The 22,240-nt window shown below is 31.7% G+C and overlaps 1 protein-coding gene across 4 annotated transcripts in view; it reads left to right on the forward strand.

The window, feature by feature from the left end:
- Positions 1–22,240, forward strand: part of Dyrk2 (Dual-specificity tyrosine phosphorylation-regulated kinase 2) — an 87,466-nt gene that overhangs the window by 32,476 nt on the left and 32,750 nt on the right. Inside the window, exon 1 of one of the 4 annotated variants that reach the window (XM_088035574.1) lies at positions 2,619–2,824. The exons of 1 other annotated variant lie outside the window; for it this stretch is intronic. In XM_088035574.1, coding sequence (XP_087891700.1) covers positions 2,738–2,824 — 87 coding nt within the window. In that variant the 5' untranslated portion in view covers positions 2,619–2,737. Of the gene's footprint in view, positions 1–2,618; positions 2,825–2,871; positions 3,080–22,240 lie in introns of those variants that run through there. 2 more of the 4 variants (XM_088035575.1, XM_088035577.1) reach the window with 2 other exon arrangements.

The raw sequence follows: 22,240 nt of genomic DNA on the forward strand, positions 1-22,240 counted from the left end.
GTTCAATTCAATTCAATTTGGTTGACATCTCCGATTTGTTTCAAAAGGAAAATTTCTAATAATTTTATTTCTTTTTTTTATAATTGTGCAATTTAACGCTGTTGATAATCAAGTCCGAAGTAGCAAAACTCCTGAAACGAAAAATACGATCGAAACAGCCAAAGTTACGGAATAAAAGTAGAAATGGTGGAAATTTTTGGTTGATTTTAAAAATGAATATTTCTAAATATTCAATTGATGAACAAGTCGAAAGTGGGCAAAACCTCCAAAGTTCATTGTTTTATTATTTAAACTGGCAAAGTTACGAAATTTAATAGAAACTGGTGTACATTTTTGGTTCGTTTCAAAAGGAAATTTTTTAAAAATTTTGTGTCTTGATCTAAAGTTTTAAAAGTTAACCCTGTTTTTAATCAGGTCAAAAGAAGTAAATAAACCCCCAAGTTTCACACTTGCACGATTGAAACTGCTGCAGTTACTGAATAAACGTAAAAGTGATGGAAAATGTTGGTCCGTTTTCAAAATTAAACTTTCTACAAAAACTCCAAAATTCAATGTTTTGTGATTAAAACTGGCAAAGTTACGAAATGTTAGCCAAAGTAGTGGAAACTTTTGGTTTATCTACAAAGTAAAAATTTTTAAAAATTCAGGTTTTTATTCTACAATTTTGAAATTTGGCACAATTGATGAACAAGTCGAAAGTGGGCAAAACCTCTAAACTTCACGGTTTTATAATTTAAACTAGTAATAGGAAGTGGGGAACATGTTTGGTTCGTTTTAAAAGGAAAATTTCTAAAAATGCTATTTCTTATTTTAACATTATGATATTTAACACTGTTGATAACACAGCAAAAAAAATTTTTTTTGTTGCCCTAAATATCTCTGCGGATTTCTATTCGAGACCATAGTTTTCGAATGTATTCTTAAAAGTACTGAATTGGCTCTGGTTTTTATGATTTTGGCGTATTTTATATTTTTAATAATTTAGACTTTGAGTCGGCTCTTCAGAACACGAATTATAATAAAGTGTTTATTATCATGTTAAAATTCGCTTTTGTGCACGCCACGTGACCAACAAAAGTTGGAATGCTTCAAGATTTTCAGTAAATAAGGGCATAAAAAATATAAAAGACGCGCTAATAAAATGCGTTCTATTGAAATTTAACATAAGTTTTATGATTTTTTATCTTTTTCAACTTCTATGTACATTAATTAACCATTCAAGCGAAACAATTTGTAATAAATTCCAAAAAAAAAGATATTTGAGTATATACTTGCTATTTCTTTCTCAATTTTCCAGATTTTTAGTAAAATATAAAAATCAATATTAAAAAAAACAGAGCCAATTTTCCAAAACCATTCATAGTTTCGTGAATTGTTGGCATAGAAGTATTCGAAACCACTCTTACATCAAGGGCAACAAAATCACTGTTGACCAGTGTAATCAAGTCCGAAATAGTAAATCCTCAAATCACAGTACTGTACGATTGAAACTGCCAAATTTCTAGTTAGCACTGTTGATAATAATCAAGTCGAAAATAGTAAAGCCCCAAATTTTACCACCGCACAATTCACTGTCAAAGTGAATAAAAGTGGTGAACATTTTTTCATCTTCAAAATAAATTTTTTTTAAAATTCAGTACAAAAACCTCCAAATTCAACTGGGGACACCAAAATATGTAGATACAGAACCTAATAAAAAATGGCGGAAATTATTTTGTTTATGTACGACATTTAATCCAAAGAACCAAAAAACATAAATTTTATAACTACTAAACTAAACTAAACTGATTTAGTGAAAGTTCACACTAAAAAAAAACATTATTTCAAATTACACATCGCGTACATGCTATTTTAGGTTTAGTAGCGATTGTGAAGATTAGTTGTGTTAATTTCCTGTCCGCTGAAAACAATAAATAAATAATTGAAACCAAAATTATTATTATTACAAGTTGTTTATTTGTTTCCAATCTTCCCCATTACAACAAAACACATATTACTAAGTTAATTTCCTGTTCGGAAAATTTATAGTAGATTTGTACCCATTAGAATGCTATAAAAGCTGAATGTCAGTTTGCTGAGGAAAGCCACACGCGTTGTCTAATCCCGGAAGCAATAGAAAAACACATAATCAATTTTCCGGTTTATAAATCTTGCGCATTAGAAAATTCACTTTGTCATAATGTAATGAAAAATCCCTAATATTTTTGGGAGAATCCGAAATGGTTTCGTGACAGTGATATAAATTTTCTATTACCAAAATTTGAGATGATTTAGTGGTGGAAATACATAAATCCGACCATCATCGAACATAAAAGCTGAAAGAAGCACGCATCACGTCCTGTTTGTCAATACATCGCTCCGGAATGAACAACTTTGTTACGATGCTCATCCTTCATCGCACTACCTGTTTCTTTCGTGTAACTTAAATTTCAAAGCAGGGATCCCGGCGTCGCTCGGGGAATTTCCGGTAGAAAACCAGTGGTCGCACATTATACTTTGTAATTCGTAAAAAGAGGCAATCGCCGTCGAACAGCATTAAATGGAACAGATCCTTGATGAAGGAGACGACCATGCGCGATCTCTGCGTATTGATCGCTGGAAACGCGGGCCACAGCATCGCTTAGGCAATGGCATTAGTTTGCGACCTCATCTCGGAAGAGCCCGGTAACGCCTCCTGGTGTATAGTGAGTGCGTGGATCATGATGGGCACGGAATTTTCACCGGTCTGTGGCCCTTGATGTGCGCCTACCATACGTACCCCAACACCCGGGGGTCGCGAACGATGGGCTGGACTCACGCTGACCACTCGGTATTCTCTACCATTGTTAGCAGACCATTCTAGATTTAGATGTAGTGGTGCATCCTAGATGCTGTGCTTCTTTATCAACACTTTTTTCGTTTTCTTTTTTATTTCGCCACATGCTCGGCTTCGATGTTATGACTCTTTATCGCCAACATGTTGACTTGTTTTGCTTGTTTCGTGCGAGGGCGCCCTTTCGCAACTGATTAGCAAAACCAAGAAGAAAGAGAGAGGGCTTCGTCAACAGGTTTTGTTTTCACAACACGCTTTCTGTAGAATGTATGTATCGTTGTTTATGTTAAACTTCATGCAAAAGCTTTCTTTTATTACACTTTACCACAACAGAAGATATAAACTTATCTTCTGGATGCCGACCAAACACACCTAAAGTTTCAACAGGATATTCGTCTGACACATTTGAATATTTTATTTTTAATCAGGAAAATAACAACAAGCCTTCTTTATTCCTAATTCTATTGTTCCCAAAATAGCTCCTGCTAGTCCGACAAAGTAACCAACTTTATGCAGCTTAAATTAACTTAATTTTTTGCGCGAGATTTATGAATAGACGACCGAGTTTTTCGTTCGGCTTTTACATTAATTTTAGCCTCCACAGATTTGATTTCTTACTTAATCCGAGCTTTTATTAGCTACAAAACCGAGATGATGATAAGAGCAACTTGCTTTACCACCTCCATTGTCACAATTTCACAATCAAGTTTAACGTCTTGAAGATCTTACATTCACTTTAATGAGTTATCAGAAGTTATAGATTATCGACAATAGTTGTAAACAGATATTGTTCAATATCATTTTATGGAGGCTCTAAAAGTGATGCCACAACACCTAGTCATCAAAACGTGATTTCACATAAAAAAATTAATTCCTTAAACTGCAAATTTAAATTTCAGACCCTTCATAAAAAGTTGGCACCAATTTGGAACCTTAAAAGCGTTTGAAAGTTAACACAGTTAACACAGTTAAGTTCAGTGCTTTGTGATTAAAAATAGCAAAGTTACGGAATTTTATAGGAAGTGGTGAACATTTTTTGGTCGTCTCAAAATTTTAAAAAATTCTATTTCTTATTTTTGAATTTAACACTGTTGATAATTAATAATAAGTCCGATGTAGTAAAACCACTAAATTGTACTACTGTATGTGGTGGAAACTTTTGGTTTATCTACAAAGTGAAATTTTTTTAAAATTCAGGTTTTTGTTCTAAAATTTTAAAATTTAGCGCAATTGATGAACAAGTCGAAAGTGGCAAAACCTCCAAAGTTCACAGTTTTATAATTTAAACTGGCAAAGTTACGGAATTTAATAGGAAGTGGTGGATATTTTTGGTTCGTTTCAAAAGGAAAATTTCTAAAAATTCTGTTTCTTGATCTAAAGTTTTGAAAGTTAACACTGTTGATAATCAGATCAAAAGAAGTAAATAAAACCCCCAAGTGTCACCATTGCACGATTGAAACTGCCAAAGTTTCTGAATACACGTAAAAGTGATGGAAAATGTTGGTTCGTTTTTAAATTTCTACAAATTTTGTTTTTTACTCCAAGATTTTGGAATTTAGCACAACTGATAACAAGTTGAAAGTTACAAAACCTCAAAAGTTCAATGCTTTGTGATTAAAACTGGCAAAGTTACGGAATTTTATATGAAGTGGTGAACATTTTTTGGTCGTCTCAAAATTTCTAAAAATTCTATTTCTTATTTTTGAATTTAACACTGTTGATAATTAAGTCCGATGTAGTAAAACCACTAAATTATACTACTGTATGATTTAAACTGACAAAGTTACGAAATTGAAGTCAAAGTGGTGGAAACTTTTGGTTTATCTACAAAGTGAAAATTTTTTAAAATTTAGGTTTTTGTTCTAAAATTTTGAAATTTGGCGCAATTGATGAACAAGTCGAAAGTGGCAAAACCTCCAAAGTTCACGGTTTTATAATTTAAACTGGCAAAGTTACGGAATTTAATAGGAAGTGGTGGATATTTTTGGTTCGTTTCAAAAGGAAAATTTCTAAAAATTCTGTTTCTTGATCTAAAGTTTTGAAAGTTAACACTATTGATAATCAGATCAAAAGAAGTAAATAAAACCCCCAAGTGTCACCATTGCACGATTGAAACTGCCAGAGTTACTGAATTTACGTAAAAGTGATGGAAAAAGTTGGTTCGTTTGCAAAATTAAAATTTCCACAAATTCTGTTTTTTACTCCAAAATTTTGGAGTTCGGCACAATGATAACAAGTTGAAAGTTACAAAACCTCCAAAAGTTCAATGCTTTGTGATTAAAACTGGCAAAGTTACGGAATTTTATAAAAAGTGGTGAACATTTTTTGTTCGTTCAAAATTTCTAAAAATTCTATTTCTTATTTTTGAATTTAACACTGTTGATAATTAAGTCCGATGTAGTAAAACCACTAAATTATACTACTGTATGATTTGAACTGACAAAGTTACGAAATTGAAGTCAAAGTGGTGGAAACTTTTGGTTTATCTACAAAGTGAAATTCAGTAAAAGTAAATTTCAGGTTTTTGTTCTAAAATTTTGAAATTCGGCGCAATTGATGAACAAGTCGAAAGTGGCAAAACCTCCAAAGTTCACGGTTTTATAATTTAAACTGGCAAAGTTACGGAATTTAATAGGAAGTGGTGGACATTTTTGGTTCGTTTTAAAATGAAAATTTCTAAAAATTCTGTTTCTTCATCTAAAGTTTTGAAAGTTAACACTGTGATAATCAAGTCAAAAGAAGTAAATAAAACCCCCAAATTTCGCCATTGTACGATTGAAACTGCCAAAGTTTCTGAATACACGTAAAAGTGATGGAAAATGTTGGTTCGTTTGCAAAATTAAAATTTCTACAAATTCTGTTTTTTACTCCAAAATTTTGGAATTAGACACAATGATAACAAGTTGAAATGTTCAAAACCTCCAAAATTCAATGTTTTGTGATTAAAACTGGCAAAGTTACGGAATTTTATAGGAAGTGGTGAACATTTTTTGTTCGTTTCAAAATTTCTAAAAATTCTATTTCTTATTTTTGAATTTAACACTGTTGATAATTAAGTCCGCTGTAATAAAACCAGTAAATTATACTACTGTATGATTTAAACTGACAAAGTTACGAAATTGAAGTCAAAGTGGTGGAAACTTTTGGTTTATCTACAAAGTGATTTTTTTTTAAATTCAGGTTTTTGTTCTACAATTTTTAAATTTGGCGCAATTGATGAACAAGTCGAAAGTGGCAAAACCTCCAAAGTTCACGGTTTTATGATTTAAACTGGCAAAGTTACGGTATTTAATAGGAAGTGGTGGACATTTTTGGTTCGTTTTAAAATGAAAATTTCTAAAAATTCTGTTTTTTGATCTAAAGTTTTGAAAGTTAACACTGTGATAATCAAGTCAAAAGAAGTAAATAAAACCCTTAAATTTCACCATTGTACGATTGAAACTGCCAAAGTTTCTGAATACACGTAAAAGTGATGGAAAATGTTGGTTCGTTTGCAAAATTAAAATTTCTACAAATTCTGTTTTTTACTCCAAAATTTTGGAATTAGACACAATGATAACAAGTTGAAATGTTCAAAACCTCCAAAATTCAATGTTTTGTGATTAAAACTGGCAAAGTTACGGAATTTTATAGGAAGTGGTGAACATTTTTTGGTCGTCTCAAAATTTCTAAAAATTCTATTTCTTATTTTTGAATTTAGCACTGTTAATAATTAAGTCCGATGCGATGTAGTAAAACCGCTAAATTATACTACTGTATGATTTAAACTGACAAAGTTACGAAATTTAAGACAAAGTGGTGGAAACTTTTGGTTTATCTACAAAGTGAAATTTTTTTAAAATTCAGGTTTTTGTTCTAAAATTTTGAAATTCGGCGCAATTGATGAACAAGTCGAAGGTGGCAAAACCTCCAAAGTTCACGGTTTTATGATTTAAACTGGCAAAGTTACGGAATTTAATAGGAAGTGGTGGATATTTTTGGTTCGTTTCAAAAGAAAAATTTCTAAAAATTCTGTTTCTTGATCTAAAGTTTTGAAAGTTAACACTGTTGATAATCAGATCAAAAGAAGTAAATAAAACCCCCAAGTGTCACCATTGCACGATTGAAACTGCCAGAGTTACTGAATTTACGTAAAAGTGATGGAAAAAGTTGGTTCGTTTGCAAAATTAAAATTTCCACAAATTCTGTTTTTTACTCCAAAATTTTGGAGTTCGGCACAATGATAACAAGTTGAAAGTTACAAAACCTCCAAAATTCAATGTTTTGTGATTAAAACTGGCAAAGTTACGGAATTTTATAGGAAGTGGTGAACATTTTTTGGTCGTCTCAAAATTTCTAAAAATTCTATTTCTTATTTTTGAATTTAAAACTGTTGATAATTAAGTCCGATGTAATAAAACCACTAAATTATATTACTGTATGATTTGAACTGACAAAGTTACGAAATTGAAGTCAAAGTGGTGGAAACTTTTGGTTTATCTACAAAGTGAAATTTTTTTAAAATTCAGGTTTTTGTTCTAAAATTTTGAAATTCGGCGCAATTGATGAACAAGTCGAAAGTGGCAAAACCTCCAAAGTTCACAGTTTTATAATTTAAACTGGCAAAGTTACGGAATTTAATAGGAAGTGGTGGATATTTTTGGTTCGTTTCAAAAGGAAAATTTCTAAAAATTCTGTTTCTTGATCTAAAGTTTTGAAAGTTAACACTGTTAATAATCAGATCAAAAGAAGTAAATAAAACCCCCAAGTGTCACCATTGCACGATTGAAACTGCCAGAGTTACTGAATTTACGTAAAAGTGATGGAAAAAGTTGGTTCGTTTGCAAAATTAAAATTTCCACAAATTCTGTTTTTTACTCCAAAATTTTGGAGTTCGGCACAATGATAACAAGTTAAAAGTTACAAAACCTCCAAAAGTTCAATGCTTTGTGATTAAAACTGGCAAAGTTACGGAATTTTATAGGAAGTGGTGAACATTTTTTGGTCGTCTCAAAATTTCTAAAAATTCTATTTCTTATTTTTGAATTTAAAACTGTTGATAATTAAGTCCGATGTAATAAAACCACTAAATTATATTACTGTATGATTTGAACTGACAAAGTTACGAAATTGAAGTCAAAGTGGTGGAAACTTTTGGTTTATCTACAAAGTGAAAATTTTTTAAAATTCAGGTTTTTGTTCTAAAATTTTGAAATTTGGCGCAATTGATGAACAAGTCAAAAGTGGCAAAACCTCCAAAGTTCACGGTTTTATGATTTAAACTGGCAAAGTTACGGTATTTAATAGGAAGTGGTGGACATTTTTGGTTCGTTTTAAAATGAAAATTTCTAAAAATTCTGTTTTTTGATCTAAAGTTTTGAAAGTTAACACTGTGATAATCAAGTCAAAAGAAGTAAATAAAACCCTTAAATTTCACCATTGTACGATTGAAACTGCCAAAGTTTCTGAATACACGTAAAAGTGATGGAAAATGTTGGTTCGTTTGCAAAATTAAAATTTCTACAAATTCTGTTTTTTACTCCAAAATTTTGGAATTAGACACAATGATAACAAGTTGAAATGTTCAAAACCTCCAAAATTCAATGTTTTGTGATTAAAACTGGCAAAGTTACGGAATTTTATAGGAAGTGGTGAACATTTTTTGGTCGTCTCAAAATTTCTAAAAATTCTATTTCTTATTTTTGAATTTAGCACTGTTAATAATTAAGTCCGATGCGATGTAGTAAAACCGCTAAATTATACTACTGTATGATTTAAACTGACAAAGTTACGAAATTGAAGTCAAAGTGGTGGAAACTTTTGGTTTATCTACAAAGTGATATTTTTTTTTAAATTCAGGTTTTTGTTCTACAATTTTTAAATTTGGCGCAATTGATGAACAAGTCGAAAGTGGCAAAACCTCCAAAGTTCACAGTTTTATAATTTAAACTGGCAAAGTTACGGAATTTAATAGGAAGTGGTGGATATTTTTGGTTCGTTTCAAAAGGAAAATTTCTAAAAATTCTGTTTCTTGATCTAAAGTTTTGAAAGTTAACACTGTTAATAATCAGATCAAAAGAAGTAAATAAAACCCCCAAGTGTCACCATTGCACGATTGAAACTGCCAGAGTTACTGAATTTACGTAAAAGTGATGGAAAAAGTTGGTTCGTTTGCAAAATTAAAATTTCCACAAATTCTGTTTTTTACTCCAAAATTTTGGAGTTCGGCACAATGATAACAAGTTGAAAGTTACAAAACCTCCAAAATTCAATGTTTTGTGATTAAAACTGGCAAAGTTACGGAATTTTATAGGAAGTGGTGAACATTTTTTGGTCGTCTCAAAATTTCTAAAAATTCTATTTCTTATTTTTGAATTTAAAACTGTTAATAATTAAGTCCGATGTAATAAAACCACTAAATTATATTACTGTATGATTTGAACTGACAAAGTTACGAAATTGAAGTCAAAGTGGTGGAAACTTTTGGTTTATCTACAAAGTGAAATTTTTTTAAAATTCAGGTTTTTGTTCTAAAATTTTGAAATTCGGCGCAATTGATGAACAAGTCGAAAGTGGCAAAACCTCCAAAGTTCACAGTTTTATAATTTAAACTGGCAAAGTTACGGAATTTAATAGGAAGTGGTGGATATTTTTGGTTCGTTTCAAAAGGAAAATTTCTAAAAATTCTGTTTCTTGATCTAAAGTTTTGAAAGTTAACACTGTTAATAATCAGATCAAAAGAAGTAAATAAAACCCCCAAGTGTCACCATTGCACGATTGAAACTGCCAGAGTTACTGAATTTACGTAAAAGTGATGGAAAAAGTTGGTTCGTTTGCAAAATTAAAATTTCCACAAATTCTGTTTTTTACTCCAAAATTTTGGAGTTCGGCACAATGATAACAAGTTGAAAGTTACAAAACCTCCAAAATTCAATGTTTTGTGATTAAAACTGGCAAAGTTACGGAATTTTATAAAAAGTGGTGAACATTTTTTGTTCGTTTCAAAATTTCTAAAAATTCTATTTCTTATTTTTGAATTTAACACTGTTGATAATTAAGTCCGCTGTAATAAAACCAGTAAATTATACTACTGTATGATTTAAACTGACAAAGTTACGAAATTGAAGTCAAAGTGGTGGAAACTTTTGGTTTATCTACAAAGTGATTTTTTTTTAAATTCAGGTTTTTGTTCTACAATTTTTAAATTTGGCGCAATTGATGAACAAGTCGAAAGTGGCAAAACCTCCAAAGTTCACGGTTTTATGATTTAAACTGGCAAAGTTACGGTATTTAATAGGAAGTGGTGGACATTTTTGGTTCGTTTTAAAATGAAAATTTCTAAAAATTCTGTTTTTTGATCTAAAGTTTTGAAAGTTAACACTGTGATAATCAAGTCAAAAGAAGTAAATAAAACCCTTAAATTTCACCATTGTACGATTGAAACTGCCAAAGTTTCTGAATACACGTAAAAGTGATGGAAAATGTTGGTTCGTTTGCAAAATTAAAATTTCTACAAATTCTGTTTTTTACTCCAAAATTTTGGAATTAGACACAATGATAACAAGTTGAAATGTTCAAAACCTCCAAAATTCAATGTTTTGTGATTAAAACTGGCAAAGTTACGGAATTTTATAGGAAGTGGTGAACATTTTTTGGTCGTCTCAAAATTTCTAAAAATTCTATTTCTTATTTTTGAATTTAAAACTGTTGATAATTAAGTCCGATGTAATAAAACCACTAAATTATATTACTGTATGATTTGAACTGACAAAGTTACGAAATTGAAGTCAAAGTGGTGGAAACTTTTGGTTTATCTACAAAGTGAAAATTTTTTAAAATTCAGGTTTTTGTTCTAAAATTTTGAAATTTGGCGCAATTGATGAACAAGTCGAAAGTGGCAAAACCTCCAAAGTTCACCGTTTTATAATTTAAACTGGCAAAGTTACGGAATTTAATAGGAAGTGGTGGACATTTTTGGTTCGTTTTAAAATAAAAATTTCTAAAAATTCTGTTTCTTGATCTAAAGTTTTGAAAGTTAACACTGTGATAATCAAGTCAAAAGAAGTAAATAAAACCCCCAAGTGTCACCATTGTACGATTGAAACTGCCAAAGTTTCTGAATACACGTAAAAGTGATGGAAAATGTTGGTTCGTTTTTAAATTTCTACAAATTTTGTTTTTTTCTCCAAGATTTTGGAATTTAGCACAACTGATAACAAGTTGAAAGTTACAAAACCCCCAAAAGTTCAATGCTTTGTGATTAAAACTGGCAAAGTTACGGAATTTTATAGGAAGTGGTGAACATTTTTTGGTCGTCTCAAAATTTCTAAAAATTCTATTTCTTATTTTTGAATTTAAAACTGTTGATAATAAAGTTCTATGTAGGAAAACCACTAATTTATACTACTGTATAATTTGAACTGACAAAGTTACGAAATTTAAGTCACAGTGGTGGAAAACTTTGGTTTATCTACAAAGTGATTTTTTTTTTAAATTCAGGTTTTTGTTCTAAAATTTTGAAATTTGGCACAATTGATGACCAAGTCGAAAGTGGCAAAACCTCCAAAATTCACATTTTATAATTTAAACTGGCAAAGTTACGAAATTTTATAGAAAGTAGTGGACATTTTTGGTTCGTTTCTAAAAGGAAAATTTTTAAAAATGGTACTCCTTGGTATTTATGGTATACATTTTCAATTATAAATAAACACTGACTAATTAATTCCTTAAACTGCAAATTTAAATTTCAGACCCTTCATAAAAGTGCTCACTAATTTGGGGCCTTAAAAGCGAATTGAAAGGTACCACCGATCAATGAAAAATAATAAAACCCGAAACAGAACACGGAAAAGATCATAATCCTCAAGACCAGTTTTAAGACCACACCTGCGAATCGTCTGCTTTTTTTATTCGCGACCATGAAAAGTCCACAACAGTAGCCGACTCCTTATAGGTAAATGTTAGTCGTGATTCATTCCATCAAATTTGAAAATCACTTCGATACCAGAACAGTTACATTCGAACGAAACAAACCTTTTAGGATCCCTAAATTTTGGCCCATTGCGAATAGGTGTAACTAGAGCAAACAAGTAATTAAATTACAAGATCCAGATTTACGTCACGTCTCATATTCGATCTTCCTTGACGAGACATTTGATATTAGGTTGACATCTTCAGACGGAAGTTTTATCCTCGACATTCAGGCGTTGCGACGCGTCGGGTCGGTTTAAATTATTCTTTTTTGTTTGGTTTTGTTCTCCAAACACGTTCGATTAAAATTATGTTTTTTCAATGCATGATTTTTATTTCGGTTTTAATTATAATGTTAAGAAGTTTTACAAATATGGTGGAGTTCGATCATAGTTATATTTGAAACAGCAAAGGTTAGGAAGATAATTTATTGTAATTGAAATTTTGAAGTGGAATTGTTTGCAGACGACATGACAATAAATTGATTTAACTATTGATATTGCTAATTTCTCAATCCGCTGCAATGAATCATAAAAATCTACGTATGAGTAATTAAATAATACGTACAAATATTCCTGTTATTCCGTCTCCGAAGATGCTAATTGTGCTTTCTATTTCAGTACCAAAGACACCTTCAGCAATTTGCATATTTAACTGTAAATTTATTTAACGTCTTTTATTTGCTTAATTTTACTCAGCGTTTTACTGTTTATTATAATCAGATCTTATTTGAAATTCAACTAAACGAAATTAAATGTGGGAATGCATTTTTCAGCGATTAACATTATCTTTCATTGTGTTATGATCGAAGCAGTTATAATAGCTAATTAAACTTTTTATCTTTTGATACCATTGTCAGTTAAATAAAAGAAAATGAGGTTTGGACAAATTTCTGAACCGTCGCCAGATAATTTAAAGAATTGATAATCAAATGCAATTCTAAGACAATAGAGACAAGATTTAATTCATTAGGATTTATCGTACAAATTTCAAGGATGTGCTAAAAATTTAAGGAATCGAGAAGTGAATTTAATACATAGAGAAACAACTCAAAAAAAAACGAAAGTAATAAAAGCAGAAAACAGAAAGGCTAAAGAACTCGTCTTAATTGCAAATCCCAACGATTATTGACTTTAATATTTTTTTCTCACTGAAACGCCCTGTTATATCGTTTTATAGGAGTGAAATTGACGTCATGAATTAATTATTCATTCCAAACATTGTAGCTGACGAGGGTGATCCGCTGCTTCTCATCACACATTCATAGGATTATAAGCCAAATATTGTCGCTCTTGGAATGATTTTTTACTTTGACACGCACCAGAAACTGTGTTGCTTGTTTTTTCGACAAGGATATTTATGGCAGTCCACAATAACTTGAATTGTAATTTTGCACAAGTTTGTTACCATGAATTATTCGCAACCAAATTACGTCTGTATAATTGAGGAATCGTCTAATGAATGTCATCCCACTCGCCTCGTGTATATAATATTATCTAATTTATTGACAAGTTATAAGACCAGCTTTACACTTTCGCGCATTGAACATAATTTACTTTTTGAATTTGCCGCTTTAATAGGTCCATTAGAGTACTTAATTTGGGTGTAAATCAGGCTTTCAATTCCTTAGGGAGAAAATAAGGGGAAAATTGAATGTAGCGATTTTTGAGGTTAACACGTTGTCAAAGTTGAGTGTATTAATCAATAATTAATTAAACATTTTGCAAAAGAATGATTTTAATAGAGATTTAACAAGTTTTGGCAATGTTGTGAAAAACGATTAGCTTCTACGCATGTCACAGTTGCGTCAAGGTCAAACACATTTGCTGCCAATTGTTACCGATTAAAATCACTAAAGGCTGCTGCCAACTTAACTCTTTAATGAGTGGACCGATAGTAATGAGCTCTGGTATATAAGAGAACTCAAAGTAGGAAATTTTGTTTTTAAAGAGTTGGCAGAACTAATTAGTCTGGCTGTCACCTGTTTCTTGTCAAGTCAAAATGTATCAATATAATTGAATTGTCTTTTGCGGCCAGCAATGGAGTGCGGGCACTACCGCCTGTAAAATATGCAACCTCCCACTCTGGAGGATCAACAAACCGTGCCGGTTCATTTAAATACCATTGCAAGCGTTCTTTAGATGCAGTATTTAATTATTTTTGACTGTTTTTACTATGGTTGGGTCGAAATCTTTTAGTATGTATTATCTATACTGCCATTGAGTAGTAATTCTTTATTTTAGAACACTTTTGGCGTAATTAGTGGTCGAAAAACGCCAACGAATGACGACTTTCCAAATTTTATATTTTAAAAATTCTTACAAAATTTCTACTTAAAATTCTTATTTGGATTTTTTTATTTATTTGTATGTACTAAAGAATTCATGGCTCATTTTGGTTCGCCAATTCTTATTATACAATGTATTACTGCTTAAAATAACTGTATGTGATAAAATAAATGCTTTCGTTCAAAAACTCTTGATTTGGTATAAATAATTTTAAAATTCGATTCTAAGCAACTTCTCTTAGAATAATGCCTAACTTTTAGAGATATTCCTAACGCGAAGTAAATTATAAGAAAATACAGTGCAACCTCGATATAACAAATCGCAAGAGGACAAGTAAATATTCGTTATATCAAGTAATTCGTTAATCTGAGGTTTGTTATATTGAGGTAAGGTTGGTCTAAAATTTGTTATAAAGAGGTAAAAAAATAGTTTCATTCACATTACATTACGTACTTATCTTGTAATAGGGAACATCTTCTACTTATAAATGATAACTCATTTTTATCAAATTACTCTGTATTTTCTATTTAAAAACAATTAGAGTTATTTAGAAAAAGTCATAAAATGTTGTCTGTTTAAAAACGTGTCGAAACCTGTCGCGACTGAATCACATAACTATGGGTAACTACCATATTGTTGGTGGAAACGTTTTAAAGAGGTTTCGAGTGGACAAAATTCGTTAATTAGAGGTATTTACACTTTTTTTGATAGTTGAGATTTCGTTATAAAAAGGTTCTGAAAAAAAATTTGTAATGTAAAGGTATATTTTACATTAGGTCTTATGGACAATTCAAGGGGATTACGAAAAATTTGTTAAATCGAGGAAGTCGTTATATTGAGGTTCGGCATATTAAGGTTGCACTGTAGCTTTATTCAAAAAATCCTAATAGATTGAATTTGGGTTATCTGCTGTATTTGGTATCGCTAAAAAAAAACTTTACGATTTTATCAAAACTTAACTAAACATGCCAAAAATTAATAGAGATACCAGCTTGTATTCTGTCTAAAATGAAACATTTACCATTCACTGATCAAAATTATTATTAAGGCAATACATTTTAAGAAGTTGCAAGCCAACTACAATACAAAAAATAGTTAAATACTACATCTAAACAACTCTTTTAATGGTATTTAAATGGACCGGCGTGGTTTGTTGATCCTCCAGAGTGGGAGGTTGCATACTTTACAGCCGGTAGTGCCCGCACTCCATATATGCACCTAAAGTCCGTTTTTTTATTAAAAAACCACCAACACCGCCCTCTCCCACCACTTTACAACCGGCAACGTCGTCCATGGTAACTTTTTGGTGATAAAATCAAATAGGTTAGTTGCCTAATTGACAATTTGATTATACAAAACGGCCTTTCAGGCTGTGCCGAGTCTTTTCACTATTAAATCTTTTGATTTGCAATCCAACAGGCAGTAAAAGAAACGTTTTTATCGGAAACACTGCCTAATTTTCAGAAATGTCAAAAATTTGACAACTATTTTCTCACCAAAAATCTCCCTAGGCAACGTTGCCGGTGGTTTTTAAAAAAAAAAACGGACTTTAAATATAATAGATGTGAATGCAGGTTGTGAGGTTAGGTTACATTAGGTGACACTCAATAAATGTCAAATTTTAAATTGAATTTGAAAATCAAGTGGCAAGTCGCGGTTACAAAACCATTACCAATCGTGTAAAACGAAAATTGGAAAATTTAAATTTTTTATTAAAAAATGGGTGCAAATTCGAAAAAACAGCATAAAGGACTTGATTTATAATGGCATTGGTGCACTCGGCCCATACAAAATTTGCCATTATAAAACACGTTCTCGCACTTGTAAAGTTTCCTGCAGGAGTCTTCGAACTTAAAACTGTAAAGTGTCTAGACGCCAAATACGAAACAAACGATCTTTAATCTTTAATTCCCATCGGAGTGTCGGAGCCCAAATTTTACGTGAGAATTATGATACCAGTCTAGACGCATTACGATTCAACTGGGAGTCCTTATTGTACGTACGATCAATTGCTAATCGAAAATTTCGAGTGTGAGCCATGTAGGAGCTAGATCAATATTTGCACACAACAGTGAATAATTTTATTTAAATATTGACCGAGGAACGACATATTGACATTCTGAAGACTTTTTAGGCAGAATAATCGAGACTACGCCAACGATATTCCGTAATCAGCTCGACTTATTTCTTATTCGTTTCCAAATCGATTGAGTGCGCGTTGTAACATATTTATCTAATTGGAATAATTCGGTCAGAAACTTATAATTGCCCCAATTTTATTAGCACTGCAAATATTTTACAACGGTTTTATGTGCGCGGAAACTTGTTTCCCAACCCAGTTCTCTTAAGATGTTTTGTCACGTCTCTCCCATATTGTTCGCATGTCCTGACAAGAGAAAATTAGAAGCTGGAAAAAAAGATTAAAATAAGAGAGGCTGCGGTCTGGTCGATATCTGAAATGAAACGTAAACTTTTAGGGATCGCAGCTAACAAAATTATCGCACCTTGTATTGTTTTGGGTGAATTTGAAAGAAACTTTCATAGGAAAGTGTGTCGATATGTCTTCATTATTATCTCTCTCCACCGAATTAGTTTCAGTCGTTAAAAAATAACTGTACCTCTTACCTCTTCTATGTCTCAACATTGCACCATACTTCTTCCTTTGTGTACCTCCTCGCCTACTAAACTCAGCTCCGGCTACCAAGAAATTAATTGCAACAGCACGATTGCTGAATAACGGAGTAAACTCGCTAACAATGACAAACGATGATCCTGATTTGTAGACGACAGCAACGGTACTTGTGTTCAATTCCTTCAATTAATAACAGAGTGATTTTAGTCCTTGGCCTAGACTCCGTGTCATCGGCGCAAAAGGGTAAAAAAATATATCAAAAGTCAGAGCAAAACTTTCCGAGATACCTCAGAGTGAAATAGTTTCAAAGGCAAAGCGTGACATTTCGCAAATGTCACAGTTTCCAATGGAGAATGCATGCTTGCAATGTACACCTGATGGATGGAATATATTTAACAATTTAACTTTTTAATAAGAGAGAAACCTGGATAATTGAAAGTACACTCGATGACTTCTGGTAGTGAAAATAGCTTTATTACAAAATAAAAACACTTTCTTTGGATAATTTATGGATGGCAATTAAACGTTGTAATAAATGAATTTACTGTAGCCACTATTATGGGGACTGATGCACTGATAACGAATCTTATCAACTGAGGGAAAGTGGAGAAGAATTAGTGACTTGACCTTTTCTTTTACTGCTCGTGCAGCTGCTGAGAATGTCGACGAAAGAAGTTTTATTCATGAAAAAATGTAGGATCTCACACAACTCTCATTCGCAGATCGAAATAATGAATGAATATTCAATAACATTTCTTTGAATACTCATTAATAGTATATTAATGCATTAATTAATTACAGATGCCGTAAAAACAATTAGCTAAGTTGCTTAGAAAGAGTAATTACAACAAAAAACTTTTAAAACTTATTAATATCTTCCTACATACATGTACATACTTTTTCTTGTCATTTCCTTAGTTTCTTTAGTATTAGCATCTTCTTCTTCATGTTGTTTTTGATTTTTTGCGACAAGCCAAAAATGCATTTTTTTTAACGCTTCTAAGATTCAATGAACTGTTACTCCGAAAGACTTTTTTTTTGTAGACCAAATATCACACATAGTGCATAAATAAGTTGTTTTATTCAAAACAGTTATTAGTTTATCTTCACACAAAAAAAATTCTTAATATTTCGACTGAATGTACGCCTACTAAAATTTCATTGTTTATCTCTTAATCCCAATTTGTCAAAAATAGTTTCCAAATATTTATTTTTAATTGTCCTTAAAGGAACCATAAAGTCAATCACAAATTTGATAGTCAGAATAGCTATTTGTGTACCAAGGCCAAAAAGTGGTTCTTTTTTGGCCGAGCCTTTTCTTAATGGCCGAGCCGCTAGCCGAAGCCAGAAAGAAGGCGAGGGCAAAATGGCCCTTTTTGGCCGTGTTACACACAAGATTTTTTAGGCGACATCATTAAATTTACAAGTTAATTAATTTTTATTTTTGATTTATTGATTCAATCAATTATAACAACTGAATAATTGTAAATATTTATGAATTCTTCAGAAAAGTTCATAATTTCTTTATTTACATTTGCAGTTTCAGCACGTGTAGCTTCTCAATTTGTATGAATTAGGTTTAATGTGTTTTTTAATGTTGTTGCAGGAGCACTGCTAGACATGTTCATTTTCAATAATTCAACACGTCTTTGTTGCACTTTACAGCAGTTTGTCGATTTGATTTTACCCAAATAATTATAAAATTGAGGGTAATATCGGTATCTTGATGTAATATGCAAAACTATGGATAGATGGCGTCACCATAGATCGGCCGAAAATGTTTGCGGCCAGAAAAGACTCACTTTTAGGCCGCTTTTAAGGCCTAAAAATTTCATTTTCAGTTTAAGTCGCCTAAAAAATTCTTTTTTTCCAGAGTCTTAGTTTTTTGTGTTCCATGATGATTTAGTTGCCGTCTATTTTAAGTTGGAAATAAAATTAGAAGAGAATCCTTTATATTCAACATTGCATTGCAAGATGCAAAAACTTTTACGATATCATTTAGTGTCCATAAAGCGTCCGTAATGATAAAGTTAAACGACCGCTTGTCAGTGTAAATAAATTAAAGTCAAAATATAATTTCACCTCCTATAACATGCGTGGTAAGTTTTTTCATACCACTTCTGGACTTCTCTAAAGATTCCTTAGCATTCGAGACTATTAGGTATTTCTTCCTTTTCATCCACGATTTAAGTTTTTTTCTCTTGCACTTCAATGTAAACAAAGTTTGTAACTTTAACTCTGGAAGCAGCACTCACAAATTTCGATGCCAAATCTCATTCTTTTGAAAGACTCCTTTGAGACACTACTATCGAATATAAAGCCTTGTATGTAATTCATAAATAATTAGTCTTTTGTTGAATCGCCTTATTTATTAAACCAGAGCTCGTCGACAAAAACCTAAATGATGTACTTATTTCATAAATAGCTAATTTCACTATAAAATATTAACCCTTAAAAATATCCATACGTTTTGTCTCTCACAACTGTAAGCATGCATAATAGTATATTAAAGAACGTGTTTTATAATGGCCAATTCGGTGCACGAGTTTTGTATGGGACGGGACAGTGCACCAATGCCATTATAAAACAAGTTCTTTATGCTATTTTTTTGAATTTGCACCCTTTTTTTAATGAAAAAAATTAAATTTTCCAATTCTAAGAGTTTTCGTGTTACACGATTGGTAATGGTTTTGTAACCGCGACTTGCCACTTGATTTTAAAATTTGACATTTATTGAGTGTCACCTAACGTAACCTAACCTCACAAGCTGCATTCACATCTATACAAGGTGTTTATAAATGTTTCTAGCATTAAGGGGAGCTTTGGAATTCCTGTCATGCGCTATTTTGCCGCTTTATTGTCATAGTGAATATAACTATGTTCACAATTACTATCGCGGAAACAAAATTTCGAACATCAAATTGGTTGATGTTTAAAAATTGTAAACTGTCCTTTGTCTTTATAACCTTAAAATTTATAAACGGAACAGCAAGTGTCAGAAATTTACTTTTTATATCAGTCACAATGACAATAAAGGTTGCTTTACATTGCCATGTCAAAAAGTAATGTTCGAAATTTTGATTCCGCGATAGTATTTCAAATGTCACTTACGTCTACGACTTTTCAGTTACGGTTTTCTGTCAAAATTTTAAATTTTTAGGCTTCAAACCACAACTTTGTTTTCAAAACTAACTTTGTTCAATGATTGAGGTTAACTACAAATGTCAGTTGAAAAATCTAAACCCACATTAGTAACGAGCGGCAAATTTATTTGACATTTCATAGCCACCCTTGATGCTAGAAACATTTATAAACACCTTGTATTTAGGTACATATATTGTTGGCCGCAACGGACAATTCAATTATATTGATACATTTTGTATTCACGCAGCAATTTATTAAACACGAATCGTAAAATCCAAATTGGCCAAGAACTTGACAGGAAACAGGTGACAGCCAGACTAATTAGTTCTGCCAACTCTTTAAAAACAAAATTTCCTACTTTGAGTTCTCTTATATACCAGAGCTCATTACTATCGGTCCACTCATTAAAAAGTTAAGTTGGCAGCAGCCTTTAGTGATTTTAATCGGTAACAATTGACAGCAAATGTGTTTGACCTTGACGCAACTGTGACATGCGTAGAAGCTAATCGTTGCCAAAACTTGTTAAATCTCTATTAAAAACTTCCTGTTTCAACAAATGTTTATTAAGTTATTGATTAATACACTCAACTCTGACAACGTGTTAATCTCAAAAATCGCTACATTTAATTTTTCCCTAATTTTCTCCCTAAGGAATTGAAAACCTGATTTACAACCCAAAATTTTTCGAAAATTTACAGTAGAGAGTGGACTGATAGCAATGAGCTGGACTTTAGATGCCTATAAACGACTCCAAATTGAGTATTCTAAAGCGGCAAATTCGAAAAATGTAAATATTTTGATTTATTAATGTCATTGTTAAGCCAAAAATAATTATAATTATGGCTACTTTGAAAACTTGTGTTACACAGCTTAATTTAAAAAAAAATGAAGTTCAGGACTTATTTTATTTTGACCGCCACTGTATAATCAACTAGTCGATTCGTGCCTAATAACACTGCGGTGGAGTTAAGTTTTGCTAAGATATTTGAAAAAAAAACTGATGAAATTTTAAAGAGCTTAAACATGGTGGGATACAAAAATCATCTCAAATTGTGTAGAGAATTGCCCATTAAAAGGAAATGTGAGCGTTGTGGTACAACCTATAGTTGTAGTAAAAGTAGACCTATATAAACATACTAAATCAGTTTAAAACGCGAAATGGTTGGCTTGGGCGTTGATATGTCAATCCACACAGCCCACAATTCCTACACTTTCGTTGAAATTTCAAAAAAGATAAACTAGTAAAGAATTGTCTAGTTATCCTCACCACTAAGTCCGAATTTCGTAATGTTGTCAACCGATATAATTTATGCCTGTTATAAACATAATGGATTCAGTAAAACTAATAAATCACCAGTTCTATGAGACATTAATTGCCCATAAAATTGTATCTTTACCAGAAATATTAGTAAACTTTTAAACTGTGGTGGATCTGGAACCATTAGAGGTTGATAAAAAGTGTACAATTAGATTTGTAATGACTTTTAGTAGGGATGCATCATTTTAATTCAGTCATAATAAATTCACAATTAAATAGATTCAAGTCAGGTAATTTTATTTCGCAACTGTATTTAAAATACGACCTATAACTTCACTATTCTTCGTGACATGCAACCACTCTGCATTATTACCTAATTTGCCATTATTTCCCCTAAGGAAATACAGGTCTCTCATTAAATCAGATTGATCCAATCGGAGCATCTAAATAATTCATAATCTTGTAGATAAAGCTTAAGAGTATTAAAATGGGCTCTTCTAAGCGAATGCCGCACGTTTTAACAAGCTGACGTTTATCTTCTAATGCATCAAAGAGACATTTCCATAAATCTATTAAAAAGTTGCATGCAGTCTGAGACGCACGCTTGCCTGTTGTCATGAAATATTAATTTAACGTCAATGTACATGAAACTGCATTCGATAGGAAAATCCATCTGCATATTATTTTATAGAATCGTGGAATTGTTTGTAAGCTGTGGAATTTATAACAACGTACGCAATGAAAGTCATGTCGTCTCCAAGGATTCAAAAAATACCAACAAATCAGGACAATCTGTTGAAAAAGAAAGTTTGTTCTTCAGCTCGTTGCAGCGTGTGCAATTTCCATTTCGTTAAAAGTTGCATGCATCACGCTTATTGCACATTTATGTACGTAATATAAAAAGGACAAGAATTCTGCTCTAAAAATACCTTAGATAATATTCGTGTCTCTACTATTTTTAACCAATGCTCTTGTTAATAAAAATCAACTTCGATCCGTGCTTCAACAAGTCGAAATCACGTCAAAGCAGTTTCAGCTTTTCAACCTGTTTCTCAGACATGATGGATCATGCATACTAAAATAGAATATTAGATTACGATTATTTTCACTCAACTCACCCACACAGGGATGTCGAAGGATAAAACGGGATTAATTCA

The sequence above is a fragment of the Gnatocerus cornutus genome, chromosome 5 (assembly GCF_029298725.1).
Source record: "Gnatocerus cornutus isolate USDA-ARS CGAHR chromosome 5, icGnaCorn1.1, whole genome shotgun sequence".
Lineage (NCBI taxonomy): Eukaryota > Metazoa > Arthropoda > Insecta > Coleoptera > Tenebrionidae > Gnatocerus > Gnatocerus cornutus.